The following is a 15,205-nucleotide window of genomic DNA, read 5'->3' on the forward strand; positions in this document are numbered from 1 at the left end:
AAAAGGACAGGTCTCCCAGGGGGTCAGGGAACAAAACTGTGCTTCTACCACATTTCAAATGTAGACATTATTTTGATTCCGGCTGGTCAAAGCGTGAACCCAGAAAATGCGTTTTTCACGTCTTGGTTAATCGGAAATAAATGTCCTTTGCACACACCTATGAGGTGCTGAAACAGAAAATGCTCCTGGAAGCTGTGAACATGTCAAACAATGACACGTGTTTAGGAAAGAGGGTCCCCTCCACTGTCATAACTTACAGGACTGGGACATGAAAGCCTCCTGTGTTCCTGCAAACCCTAGACCATCTGCAATGAGTCTGAAAGGACCTAGCCTCCTGGTATTCTGATGACTAAATAAAATGAAATGGTCATATTTGTTAAAGTCAGCTGGCAAGCCACAGGACTTGGTGAGTTCCTGAGTTCATAAATTTATGTCAAAGCAAGAGGACCAGTGGAAGCTCATGTGAACCAATTTACCCTAAGTGCAAATGGCAGTTTTGTTATTTGGTGTCAAAGTTACCAGTCGCACAATGACAAGCTGCCATAACATATTTTCTTGTTCACTAAAGAACAAGGATTTCGTCGGTTAATATTCCTTGCAATGCTCCCTTTCATAATTTACAACAACTAGATGCTGATAGGTTATTTAACATTTATGAAGTTAAGATGTAATCAGAAAAACCCTGATTATCTTTACAAATAAAAAAGTTAAATTATTCAACTTTTTTTTTTTTTCTTTGTGGCTTCATTTCACAGCAGGTGCATACTTTACAATGGGACAAGTCAATCAAATAATCCTTTTTAAAAATCTTTTCTTTTCTTTTCTTTTTTTTTTAAGGAGCTGGAGCAAGAACCATTCTAAGAGGAAAACTGTTAATTCAGTTTCATAGCTACCTTTGCCTCAAACCATGGGTTGTGCTTAACAGAATGGTTTTTAACAAATTAGCATAAATTCTGCTTTTTATAGGTAGGAGTGTCTTGGTTCTGTCCTTTTGGGGGCCGTGGAAGTGAAACTGGACCCCCCTTGACCACATGTGTATACCAATTGGATAGAAATTTTACATAGTTTGTATGATAGTTATCATTTTATGCCTTTTCCATCCAACTAGATGGGTGAGTTCTTGACAAGAGGGACAATGTCTCATTCATTCTTCTTTTTAACTCCCCAAAGTTCGAGCATCATGCCTGGCCCCTGAGAGGGGCTTGTAAACATTTTCTTGCTTGGGAAAATGAATATCCGTCTATCCAAATGTAAATGAATTACATCCTTTGAAATGTTCAGCTTCAAATTAAATGAGGGACTGTCCTTGGATTACCTCACCCTCATTTATGTTTGCCATATCTTATGGCCCTTCTTTTTTAAAAAAATTAAAACTGGATCATAGTAGAAAGCAGAACAAAATCATTTGCTTTCTGTACTGTTTAGGAAGAAAAATAGTGAAAAAATAGATTACAGTGGTTTTGAACCTAGAATTTGGAGTCAGATTCATGATGGGTTGGCTGTGGCACCCATGTGATGTATAATCTAGGGAAAAAAGCTTATAACATTGCAACTGACTTTTCTCATTAGTGAAATGGGAGAACACCAGACGTACTACAAGTTGTTATGAACATTAAATGAGATATGAGTTAATCTCTTAGAAAAATTGCACAGCACATATTAGAACTCAAAAAGGTAAGACAAATGTATTAAACATCAAAAGTAAAGGCAACAAAAGAAAAAAAAATAAACAGATGGGACCACATCAAACTAAAAAGCTTCTGCACAGCAGAGGAAAGCCATCAGCAGAATAAAAAGACAGCCCATGGAGTAGAAGGGAATATTTGCAAACCACGCATCTGAAAAGGGATTAAATATCCAGTGGATACTATGAACCCAAATGACTGAATAGCAAAACAAACAAACAAACAAAAACTCAATTAAAAAATGGACAAAGGACCAGAATAGACATTTTTCCAAGGAAGAAACACAAATGGCCACCAGGCACATGAACGGGTCCTGACCGTCAGTAATCCTTGGAGAAATGCAAAACAAGGCCACAGTAAGATATCATTTCACATCTCTTAGGATCTTTATTATCAGAAAGACAGAAGGTAACAAATGCTGGTGAGGACATGCAGAAAAAGGAACCCCGTACACCGGTTGGAAATGCAAACTGGTAGAGACACTATAAAAAACAGTATGGAGGTTCCTTAAAACATTAAAAATAGAATTGCTGTGTGATTCAGCAATTCTACTTCTGTGTATATATCCAAAGGAAATGAAATCATTATCTCCAAGAGATAGCTGGTCTCCCACTGCAGTGCTATTCACAACAGCCAAGGCATGGAAACAATCTAAATGTCCATTAATGGATGAGTGGATAAAGAAAATGTGATATGTGTACAATGGGATATGGTTCACCCCTTAAAAAAGAAGGAAATCTTGCCATTTGTTACACCCTGAATGAAACTGGATGGAGGGATAATGCTAAATGAAAGAGCCAGACAAAGACAAATACTGAAGGATATTGCTTATATGTGGAATCACTAAAAAAAAAAAAAAACAAGTTGAATGCATAGAAACAACAAAGGCTGATGGCCAAGGACTGAGAGGATGGGGGAAAGAGGGGGAGGTTGGTGAAAGGCTTAAACTTTTAGTTATAAGATGAAGAAGGTCTGAGGATCTATTGTATAGCATGATGACTCTAGCTGACAGTGCTGTATTGTGTAACTGAAATTTGCTAAGAGAGTAGAAGTTGGGTTCTCATTAAGAAAAAAAAGAGGAAGCATATGAGATGATGAATGTGTTAATTAAATCAATGGTGAGAATCCTTTCACAATGGATATATATATCGTACAATTATGTTATCCACTTTCAATGAATTACCATTTTATTTGTCAATTATACCTCCATAAAACTGAAAAAAGATAAATGAATGAATATGCAAAATAAACTACAAATCATTGAAATGAGTTTTACATTTTCTTCTGAAACGCACCGCTCCTTGTCACTTGGCTACTGCACTTACAAGAAACCTGAAACAAGTGCCAATGTTGAATCATCCCAATTAATGCAATGGAATCCCTGAGAATGCTTAATGCTAATTTTGCCTTTAAATAGATAGTATCTGATCTCATACACTGCAGTCAATGAGCTCACCGAATGCCAAGATGCCTAATGTCTGTAGAGAGCCCATATTGTGGCTAGCTACCCCTTTCATCAAAACTTGATTAATGAAAATCATTTATATTCCTCAGCAATATTAATTTCAATGATTTCTCAGTAGAAGAATGGTTGCCAATTCTTTTCTTTAATGGACTAAGAGATAAATTGAAAGGAAAAGCACCAGTATTTCAATATTATGCATTAAGCCTAAATAACTCACCATCTTTAGTAAGAAAATACGGGTGTTGAATCCAACAGCAGCGTTAATTAGAACATGATTAAGGGCTAGAACAGTTCAAAATATAGTTGTCACTTTGATAAATTAGAAAGCCCCATTATTACCTTCTGAGCTTTAATAATTTTGGGTGTCTGGATTCTCAAATGGCAGGGATACCTGTCTCTATTCTTTTTTTTTTTCTTTTTATGGTTACACCTGGGGCGTGTGGAAATTTCCAGGCCAGGGATTGAACCCATGCCTCTACAGCAACCTGAGCCACTGCAATTGGATTCTGAACTCATCCCACAGTGGGAACTTCCCTATCTCCATTCTTAATCTGAATAAACCATTTACATACCCTCCGGGTATTTTCTTCTTCCTTTTCTATAATTTTCCACCCATTAGGGTAACATATATACTTTTTTCCCTTTAATATGAATGGGCAAGCTCTGCCCCAAGGTTCAGAACTGATAACAATAAGAAGAAATGTTTAGGCGTAAACTAACCTGCTTTATGTTATCTGCAGATTCAAATAGGAATGAACGACATCTATCCAGTGCCCACTGACTATGGGCTTCTATAGGAAATCAAGTGTTTGAATAATTTTAAACAGCAGAAAAATCCAAAATTTATTTATGTTTGCCTGAATCATAAATTTTAGAAGCATACTCACCAATTTCTTTATTAATTTAGGAAACATTTTATAAGGATCTCTTGTTTGCATAGCATCAGTCTTGAAGGTACAAAGGATATACAGAAGAGTGGAACTCTTGATTTTTCTAGGGTCTGGAGTGTTTTGATAATCTTCCTGCTAATATTTGTCAAGTAATAATGAGATAAAGTCAATCAGGATTTACTTGGGAGGTAAGAGAAAGTCTACCAAGGCATTGAAATAGTCTTCGAATAACTGCTTTGCGGTTAATTGAGAAATGCCTCTTTTCCTCTCCCACCCAGTTAAAATCTTCCAATCTAGTTTTGCTAAGTCCTGTCTATTCCTTCTGCACTTTAGGATGGGCAGGTAAAGGCCTCTGGTTACCAGTTCCTTCACGGTGCAAGAGAGAGTCATTGCTAGATGCATATTTTCCCTTCAGGGGCTCCGCATTTCCCACAACGAATCTCACAAAAACCATTTTTCTCTCCAAAACACTTGGTTTTCACCAACACCTAGTCCTGCTTCTTGGCCCTCAGGGATACTATCAAAAAAACAAAACAAAACAAAACTAGTTATTCTATCATAAATCTGAAAGGCTTTGTAGGCAATAAATTGGAAGTAGGATTTGGATTTAAGAGTTAAGCCAAAGACAGGAAGGAGTTGCTCTCATAGGCAGTAGTACAGAGCAGATCTGAATGTGACTCCTGGTTGTGCAGTGTGACTGAATAAATTATATTACTTCTTTAAGATTCAAGTTTCTTATCTTAAGATCTTCATAATGGTATGACTTGTCTCCCAGAGTTGGTATGAAAATTAACTGCAGTAAGGCAGGGAAAGGGCTTCTTAAAGTGTTTGGTGCAGTTCCCGTTGTGGCTCAGCGGTAATGAATATGACTAGTATCCATGAAGATGCGGGTTTGATCCCTGGCCTCACTCACTGGGTTTAGGATCCAGCATTGCCCGGGTCACAGGCATGACTGGGATCCCATGTTGCTGTGGCTGTGGCGATTTGACCCCTAGCCTGGGAACATCCATAGGCAGCGGGTGTGGCCCTAAAAAGAAAAAAAAAAAAAAAGAGTATTTGGCGCATACTAGGAATTTAACAAATGGCAAATATAAGCAAGTAGTATCAATGCATATATATGACACGGGCCATCAGTATCACAATTTCTTTTCCCTGAATCATGTCACACCTTCTCTGGACCTCGCTCCTTTTACTAATAGCATTTGTAAACATACAGTAAGACTTAATTTATAGGTAGTATTGAAATGAGAAAATAAACCGAAAGGCCACTTAATTGCATCGGTCATATTCTGTTGCCAGGCAACCACGTAGATTTTTTTTCTCCCCACAAGTCACCTGTGTAAGGTCACTCTGTCCATACTGACCACAAAAGAAGATACATGGGAAAAACTCAGTGAATTTAACCACCATTTTGGCTTAGTACATTCAAGGGAAACTGGTTTGAGCCACATTCTCAGAGTTTTATTGGAACTGGCCACTTTTGCTTGGTGTGGGTGATCCACGGTGACTAAACTTGGAACACGTCTAAAGTCACCAGGGGAACTTGACCCCAGGCCAGGACATTCTTTTTCAGTCAACTTGGGGTTAAGAATCTGACTTTGCAGGTTCACTCAGGTCTGGGAACTATAGGTATAGACCATTTTGCCCATTTTTCAGCTCTGCGTATGAGGCAATCCCTTTGTCACGAAAGAGGAGTATGAGGAATACCCAGAAAGCTTTGATTGTGAGAAAATAAACAACCTCCAGTTATAACAAGTTTGTTTTCTTCCTGCTTAAAACATATATTTGTGACTGTTCAGGAACAGAAAAATGTTTTTATTATCCAAATCAAAACACAGCATGAGGTACTTTCCAATAAAATCAACTGTAGATTATACACAAGTCAAAATCATCTGCCTGTTTACTGAGTTCAAAATCCTTCTAGGCACTGGGGAAAAAAAGTTTAATTTAAGATTTTAATCTTTCCATATATTACAGGGTTTCTGTAATGGATTTTGTGCATCTGAAACTAAAAGATTGACAGGTCTGGATATTATAGATTTATTAACCATCGGTTACATGGTCAGAGTTAGCGCGTAAAGCATTTCTACGGTATCCCTTAGGCTGGACTAGAATGAACAATTTCTACAAAGCCTGAGGTAGACAAGAGTTAAGGTTACATTGAAAAAGCAAAACTTGCCTTTCACGACGATCCTTTTCTAAATAGAAACGCTATACATTAAACAGGAAAATATGATGTTGAACCCAAAGAAAGAAATGACAAAATTCTGGGAAATCGAAAGAAGTCTTAACATTTTACAAACCCCACCCTGCAGTGTGCGGTTTTTATCGTTCTGAAAGTGGGGACCTTGGGACCTAGCTAATGTTGGGACCAATACTTTTTTAAAATGAATAATTAAAGGGAAAAATAATTATCTGAAAATTAGCACCATCTCTAGAATATTATACAGACTGGATAATGTATGCCAATTATACAAATTAACTCATTTAATTACAAGAACCCAACATATAGGTATTATCATTATCTTCATTTTGCAGGTGGAGATAGTTGAGACTCAGAAAAACTGACTTATTTAAGGTCAGCTAATAGGTGACACGTGTGGGATATGTTTCCTGGTTTTCTCATTCATCTCACTTTGATTGTCCAAAAAGAAAGATGTTTTCAAATCCTTACTGAATGGGGAAGTCTTTGGGTTAGCAATGGTAGTTGATGTGGGTAATAGTGGGAAAATGACAGGTCCTTTGATAGACCATAGGACTTCCTGGTCGTTTGGCTAGGAAATCATCAGCTTTGCTTATCACCCTGGTCTTTGGGTTATTGTTATTTGAGAGCTTGGATTGTAGATGATCCTGAATTGAACATGAGACCTCTCCAGCCATGGGGCTGCATCTGGTCTCAGGCCTCATTTGACCTTGTGGAGCACAAACACCCCATCACGATAAAAATGCCAAGGAGAAATACGCTAAAAGGTAGCAAGGTCTCAATGCTCGTCCATGAAGGTAGAAATCAGTTCCATGAGAGGATATGTAAGTTTCTGCGTTTTCCGCAGCAGGAGAAGTGTGTTTTCCTCCACTGAAATTAAGGGCAGAGTTCAAGAACATCTGTGCCTCTAAGGCTGCCCTAAGGATTACAGCTTTGTGACACAGTTTGGTGCTATTGATTATCCCTTCGTGTTTTGTTGAATTTAATATGTTGCATATTCCTCTTAAAACAAAGGTAGGTGGAATCATTTATATTTAATATCGTAGAACAACGTACTTGCTTACAAAGCTCTTAAAAGGGTTCCTCTGGCAAATTTGACCAAAAGAGACCATTTCATCTTTGATCTCAGATTACGATATCAGAAAGATGTTGGCTCACGAGAATTTAAGTTTTCTATCTTAGGCCTTTATGTTATTTTTATGAGTATTACCTGTTTTGACTGAGATATGTGTTTAATTCAATGAAAAATATGTCTTCATTAATTATTTTATGGAATGGATCTGCTGTTAGCCAAAATGGCTGTTAACTAATCATTTTCAGTTCCATGTTAAATTTAGGTAACTTATTCTGATGGGCACCATAGGGGTTTGTTTCAACTTCATGTTTAAATTTCATGTTAAGACCAGATATTGAAGGCGCTCCCGCTATAGTGAAGTGGATTAAGAATCCGACTTCAGTGGCTCACGTCAGTGTGGAGATGTAGGTTTGATCCCTGGCCTGGTACAGTGGGTTAAGGATCTGATGTTGCCACAGCTGTGGTGTAAGTTACAGTTGGGCTCAGATTCAGTCCCTGGCTCAGGAACTTCTACATGCCATGAGTGCATCCAAAAAAAAAAAAAAAAAAAAAAAAAAAAAGACTAGATGTTAAGAATAAAATCACATATCTTTGAAGTGCACTTAACACCTTAGCGAGTTTTAAATATCACTATGCCTCATGCTAAAAGAAGAGAAAGCAGATGTCACTTTAATCCTTAATCCACAGTGTTAGTGCAATCCAAATTTTACCTGAGGATGATTACAATATTCCAAATAAAATAATGCACTAAACCACAAAAGCAACCGACTAGTGAGGAAGTGGTTTGTTGGAGGCTACACAGCACAGAGAGGCAGGATTCAGCCACTGGTCACAACTCAAGGTACATGGGTTGAGTGGTCTGTTGTCTTTCTGAATTCCTCATTCGCTACTGTAATATAATGCCAATGACTCAATATAGGAAATCCTACAGAAATGAATGGTCAAGGCTGCTCAGACCTATGCCACTAAAGCTTGGATAGGTATAAATAAGAAGAGAGATTTTTAGGCTCTGGTACTTGAAAAAAAGTATTGCTTTGACGGAAAACTACATATGTATCTACATATCTTTGTGTAGACCCCTGCATCTCTACAGATATGTACGTAGGTAACTGCTTACGCAAGGACCCATGGTTTGGTTTATTCTGTTTATACTGATTCAGGAGACAGATTATGTCCTTCCGATTTTCTGCATTCACATTTCCATCCTTATCGCCAATGAACTTCTTTGAAATGTTTCAAGTTATACACACACATGCGCGCGCATGCACACACACACGCACATGCACACACACGTGTGTGTGCTTTATTATTATTATTATTATTTTTACCTGGCGGGTTCCAAGCGACAAAAAGGGACGAAGGCCCCATGACTGTGATGTTGTGTGGAGGCGGGATGTCTTCTGGTGTCAGCACAGGTGTCTGTACAATGTGCTCATCACTAGAACTGCTGCCACCTCCAGTTGTGGCTTCTAACTTGTAAATGTACCTATGTTCAAAGAAGAAAGAATTGTGATAAGGGAAGGCGGGAGAGAACTGAACAGTGATTGCTGGCTTTTCTATCTCTTGCTCCATCCTGAATTTGTGACAAACTGCAAATTCTTGGCTCCCTGTCCAGAAACTTTACCGTAGACCTTGTAGTCTTGCCAGCACAGGGCACATTTCCTCCAGGCCATCCCTACTGCTTCCCCTTTCCCGTTTTATTTATTTATTTTTACATTTCTTTCCTTTTTCTTTTGGCTTTGTAGGGCTGCACCCATGGTACATCGAAATTCCCGGGCTAGGGGCTGATTTGGAGCTGCAGCTGCCGGTCTACAGCACAGCCACAGCAATGCCAGATCTGAGCCGCAGCTCACGGCAATGCCAGATCCTTAACCCACTGAACAGGGCCAGGGATGGAACCAACGACCTCATGGATACTATTCGAGTTCATTCCTGTTGAGCCATGACAGGAACTCCCTCTTTGCTTTTCTTAAAGATTTCAGGAAAGTCATGGAGTTTGCTGGTGGATGGTGGAGGATTCAAATGAATCTTCTCCAGTTTTGAAATGGGGCACAGAGGTCAGGGAACTCTGTTGAGAAAACGGTGTTACTAAAGAGATCTGCTGCTCTCTGCACTAAACCATCTGCTGCTCTAAGATGCATTTTATCTCTGCTGAGACGTGAATGCGAATGAATTACAAATATGTGGAACGTTTCCCCTAAAACCACTCACGTCTGTCTATAGTGCAGCAAGTAGAGAAAACCTGAGGCCAGAAGAAAAAGTCGTTGGTGTGAAACAACCTTTACCTCTCTTTTCTTACTCGTTTAGGGCTGCATGTTTTTGAAGATATCTGATCGTTTTTAAAATTGAACACGTTGTGTGTTTTGTACACTTCAAAATTCTCAGGTCTACAGCAGAACTTTGTAAATCGAACTATATTTCAAAAACACTTTAAAAAATGAAAAAAATTCTCATGGCAAATAAAAGTAATTGTTGATTTACAGTGTTTTTCGGAATTTCGTGTCTTCTGAAGGCTAGTGTCATGAACTAGCACTGGGGTCCCCAACATATGAAATGGATGAAAAGGTCTCCCCTGAGAAGGAAAGGCTAATAGTATGTGCGGAGATTACTTCACCAGCTTGCTTGCCTGCTTCCTTCCTTTCTTTTCCTCTCTTTTTCTTTTTTTGGCTTTTTTAGGGCTGCATGCATAGAATATGGAGGTTTGCAGGCTAGGGGTCTAGTGGAAGCTGTTGCTGCCGGCCTACCCCACAGCCACAGCAATGGGATCCGAGCTGCATCTGTGACCTACACCACAGCTCATGGCACCACTGGATCCTTAATCCACTGAGTGGGGCCAGGGATGGAACTGCCTCTTCATGGATACCAGTTGGGTTTAGTTACTGCTGAGCCATAACGGGAATGCTAATTAATTTAATAGTGGTTCAGCTGGAGGGCTCTTTCTCAGCCTGAAAAATCTAAACTTCTTCCTCTATAATTGGTAAAGTTTTCTTTTAGTTTACCTGCTGTTGGGCTCCAGGTTTTTATCAGTGAAATTCCGCTCCTCGCTGCCGCCCAGGAAAACCACGGTTCCATTACGACTCAACTGATATTGAGAAATGAGGCCATTGGGCTTTTCGGGCAGACTCCAATATAATTCCACTGTTGTAGAATTGACAATAATGTGTCGAGGCGTCACCCAAACTCCTGGCAAAAATAATACCATGAAGTTTTACTGTTAGGATGAAAGAAACACCTTCTTAAAAGTCACACCATCACCTCACATACTGTGATCTTTTTCATTTGTTGATGAAAAAAAAATTCTCATGGTGAGCAACAAAAATACGTTTTGTTGGCTTTGGAGATGAAAATGTAATTAAATATAAATATATTTTAATGCCTTAATTATTATTTTTGCATTGCTTTTATTTTTTTATATATAAGGATTTTTATTTTTTTTCCACTATAGCTGGTTTACCATGTTCTGTCAATTTTCTGCTGTACAGCATGGTGACCCAGTTACACATACATGGATACATTCTTTTTTTTCACATTATCAGGCTCCATCGTAAGTGACTAGACATGGTTCCCAGTGCTACACAGCAGGATGAATTGCTTTTAGAAAGTGAATGTCAGAGAAAATAGCAGAAAATGTCTCTATCCTGGCTGTTACTCTGAGTGTAATCAAGGCCTAGGAGTCTATCCAGGAATTTTCAGCCTTTTTTTCTTTTGAGGGCCATACCTGCACAGCCCCAGCCATGGCAGACCTGAGCCACGTCTGTGACCTACACCACGGCTCACGGCAACACCGGATCCTTAACCCACTGGATGAGACCAGGGATTGAACCCACATCCTCACTAGGTCAGGTTCTTAACCGGCTGAGCCACGACAGGAACTCGTGGATTTTCCACGTTGATGCCTGTGTATCTGGAATCACAATCTCGTACTTGAATTATCAAATTCAACACACAAGCACACTTTGCCTTTGCTTCTCCGACACTACGTGCTCTGTGGGCTTCTTTGTTTCCCTTTATCTCTGGCTCCTTCTTCCAGCCTCACTAACTGGATTCTCTTCCTTTCCTGGACCTCGGAAAACTGGGCTCTGTCCTCTGCTCTGCCCCACCCTCCTGCTTCTTCTTTCCCAACTGCTTTCTTGTAGGTGATTTCCATTCAGTCTCACTTTGAAACATGACCTGTATGTTGAACATGGCTGGATGCGCATCCCTGCCCTAAAATCTCTCCCGAGCTTCAGATCCACGAGTTCCACCCTCTACTCGTCTGCCTCCACCTGGATGGCTAATTGTCTATCCAAACCTACAACACCCAAAACAGAGCTCTTGGGTTTATCTATTCATCTTCCAATCTTATCCAACTATTCATGTTCTTGGCAAAACACAAAACAATGATCCTTGAGGCTCTCACTGGTTTTCACTGCTAAACATCATCTATCACCAAATCCCTCAGATTCTACCCGGAAGGTGTACAGTCCCTATATTTTTACTTCTCCTGATCCAGACTACATTTTTCTGGCTCCTGGACTCTAGCCTCTAAACTAATGTCCTTGTGTTTGACCTTGTCCTTGTCTATTTCCCTGCAATCTTCATGCAAGCACATAAAAAATATAAAAATATATTTTATTTATATATTTATATATAAAAAATTTTATTTATATATTAATATATATGTGTGTGTATATATATATATGTGTGTGCGTGTGTGTATATATATATATATATATATATATATATATATATATGCCTGTGTAATCTTCATAAAATATACAACCCTTTTGAAATTGTTCATAGAGTATAATGCCAATTCCTCACGCTAATCCGTACGGTCCTACATTCTGCTGGCTCTGGCCTCCCTGACACTGTTCTCTCCATCACTCATGAAGCTCCAGCCACACCCGACTCCCTTCTAGCCTCAGAAAGCTTCAAGTTCTTTCCTGCCTCTGGGCCTAGACCCTCTCGATCCCTCCGCCTGGAACACTTTGGCTCATGACACCATAGTTCAGTGACCTGTATAAATCCCCCCTTATCCAGGTCTTATTTGACAGCTATTCCCTAACTATAACTTTAACCCAGTCGACCGTGATTCCAACCTCATTCCTCTCAATTGTAGGCCCTTTTCTATGTTCTTCCTAACAGCCCTCATATCATAACCATCTTCTTTCTTTGATATCATCGTTTTCATATTGTTACGACGGTGGCCTATTTTTCTTTTTTTGGGGGGGGGGGCCGCACCCATGGCCTATGGAGGTTCCCAGGCTAGGGGTCAAATTGGAGCTACAGCTGCTGGCCTGCACCACAGCCACAGCAACGCTGGACCTGAGCCGCATCTGTGACCTACACCACAGCTCACGGCAATGCCAGATAATCTACCAGGACCAGGGATCGAACCCACATTCTCATGGATCCTAGTCAGCTTCGTTAACCACTGAGCCAAGAAGGGAACTCTTATTTTTCTTGTTATTAATACAAAGTTAGCTCCATGAGAGCAGGGGTCAACTCTGTATTATTAGTCAATATATCTTTATGGTTAGCACAATGGCTAATAAATAATGAATGAATAAATTTATTGTGAATATATATCCTCAAAATTACGGTGTTAAATACTCCACAGAATACAAATGGGATTAAGATGTGGCTCATGCTTACAAGGAGTTTATACCCTTCTGTATAAAAGATAAAATGTAGACACAAACGACTGTCCTTTCAGATCAAAGAGTCAAGTAGTCTCATAGAGGTACAAACATACAGACAGAGAACCTAGTGGGAAGAAAGATCAGTCTATCATTTCCTGCTGCCAGCTGGTCACACTCTGAACAGACACGTAACTCCCTTCCTCAGCTTTTAAAAACCCGTTTCAATATTAGGTTCCCTCTAATCAATAGTTTTTGTTTGATTGCATCTCCTGTGTAAAGTTACTCACAGGTAACTTAAAGGGTAACATAAAGGGTGAGATTTCAAGACTCGTGTAAGAGGGAGTTCCCTTCGTGGCGCAGTGGTTAACGAATCCGACTAGGAACCATGAGGTTGCGGGTTCGATCCCTGGCCTTGCTCAGTGCGTTAAGGATCTGGCATTGCCATGAGCTATGGTGTAGGTTGCAGACGCAGCTCAGAACCTGAGTTGCTGTGGCTCTGGTGTAGGCCAGTAGCTAGAGCTCCGATTAGATCCCTAGCCTGGGAACCTCCATATGCCACCAGACTGGCTCTAGAAAAGGCAAAAAAGAAAAAAAAAAAAAAAAAGACTTGTATAAGAAAAAAAATTTCAGGACATTCAAATGCACTTTATTGAGCAATGTTCTAAAGGAATCAAGATGAATTTGAAAATGCCTCCAAGTTACTGGATTTTCTAAGGAACAACTTATTCCTGAGAAGAAAGTAGTTCATTTTGTTCTGAAAGCTCACTCTATGTTAGGCACTTGGACAAATCCACAAATCACAGGATACATTTATGTCTGGGTCTCTCTGCCAAGAGCCGCTGGATGACTCAACCAGCTAATTAGAGTCCTGATTTAAAACTGATATTAATTTGTTGATTTAAGAGATGAAGGATCAAGCTTTAGTTCATAATCTGCTTCCTGCAGTCCTGTCTTTCTCTCCTTGAAGGATGTATTAAAAACCACAAAAGTGCTATAAGAAGGCTCTTGCTTAATTTCTGCTCTGAATTAGTCAATGCAGCCTGTGGATACAGAGGAGTTAATGAAATGAACTGAAGCAACATTTGGGGGTTGCTTTATGTTTTAAATTAAAGTTGAACTTCATATTTCTATAAGCTGCTGAAAGCTCTGTTCATGCTAGTAATAGCCCTGTGTCCATTGGTTTGATTTATAAGATGAAATTGGAATGTGTAGAAAACTAGTAAGTGCTGTTTTTAACTTGCATAAGAATATGGAGACACTGCAGACTTGGCAGCGGCAAGAAATCCTTGATTGAATAAGACCCACCTTTGGTCAGGTGTCTTACTCAGTCTCAGGTGAAGAATCTACATTCCTCTCTGAGCCTATGGCATCAGAAAATCTATTCTACATATTGGGAGGGCAGAACTGAAGCAGTTCAAGGGCAGGACATGGATGGCCATGACGGAAGTCCTCTAGAAGTGGGGTGGGGAGCAGGGAAACGAGCTGAGAGGTGTAAGAGCCAAAGGTCAGAAAAAGACCTTGATTAGTCTCTCGATATAAAGCTACTTAATAAAAAGAACATGTCTACCAAATTTGCTTTCACTTTCTCTTGAGTGCCACCCAATACCACTCACTTCTTACATGCCTATGAGTCTTCACTCCGAGTCAAAAATCCCAACATTGGCTTTCTCTTGGAAGCTAGTGAAAGGAACCAGTAATTGTATTGGCTGATGTCAGAAATGCATTGACTTCTAGACTAGTTATTATTAGTTTGCTGATTCAACTCAATTTTGTCATTTTTCTGTGTTGGACGCTGTGGATGCGGGGATGAAGACATATGGTCTTCTTTTTATTTTTTTCCTTTTTTGGTTGCCCTTGCAGCATATGGAAGTTCCCAGGCCAGGGATGGGATATGAGCCACAGCTGGGACCTACGGCACAGCCTTGGCAGTGCTGGATCCCTAACCACCGTGCTGGGTCGGGGATCGATCCTGAGCCACCACAGAGACAATGCCGGGTCATTAACCCACTGCGCCACAGAAGGAACTCCAAACAGATAGTCTTTATCCTTTAAGGAACCTACTGCATCACGGTGAAGAAAAATGGATAAATAATTTATAGTCCACTTTGATACATGCTTTCAGAAGAGGAAGTTTCGTGTGCTATTAGAGCACCTAGGAAGGGTACCTAACATGGGCTGGGAATGAGATGAGGATGCGATGGCAAAGGGGTCAGAAGAGGTTTCCAGAGTGGGAGACCTCTGAGCCAAATTCTGAAAAAATGGG

The 15,205-nt window shown here is 39.8% G+C and overlaps 1 protein-coding gene across 1 annotated transcript in view; it reads right to left on the minus strand.

Moving 5' to 3' along the window:
• Positions 1–15,205, minus strand: part of USH2A (usherin) — an 837,143-nt gene that overhangs the window by 162,125 nt on the left and 659,813 nt on the right. Inside the window, 2 exon segments of the mRNA XM_021064292.1 lie at positions 8,647–8,804; positions 10,318–10,501. Coding sequence (XP_020919951.1) covers positions 8,647–8,804; positions 10,318–10,501 — 342 coding nt within the window.

This window comes from Sus scrofa, chromosome 10 (assembly GCF_000003025.6).
Source record: "Sus scrofa isolate TJ Tabasco breed Duroc chromosome 10, Sscrofa11.1, whole genome shotgun sequence".
NCBI classification, from domain to species: Eukaryota; Metazoa; Chordata; class Mammalia; order Artiodactyla; family Suidae; genus Sus; species Sus scrofa.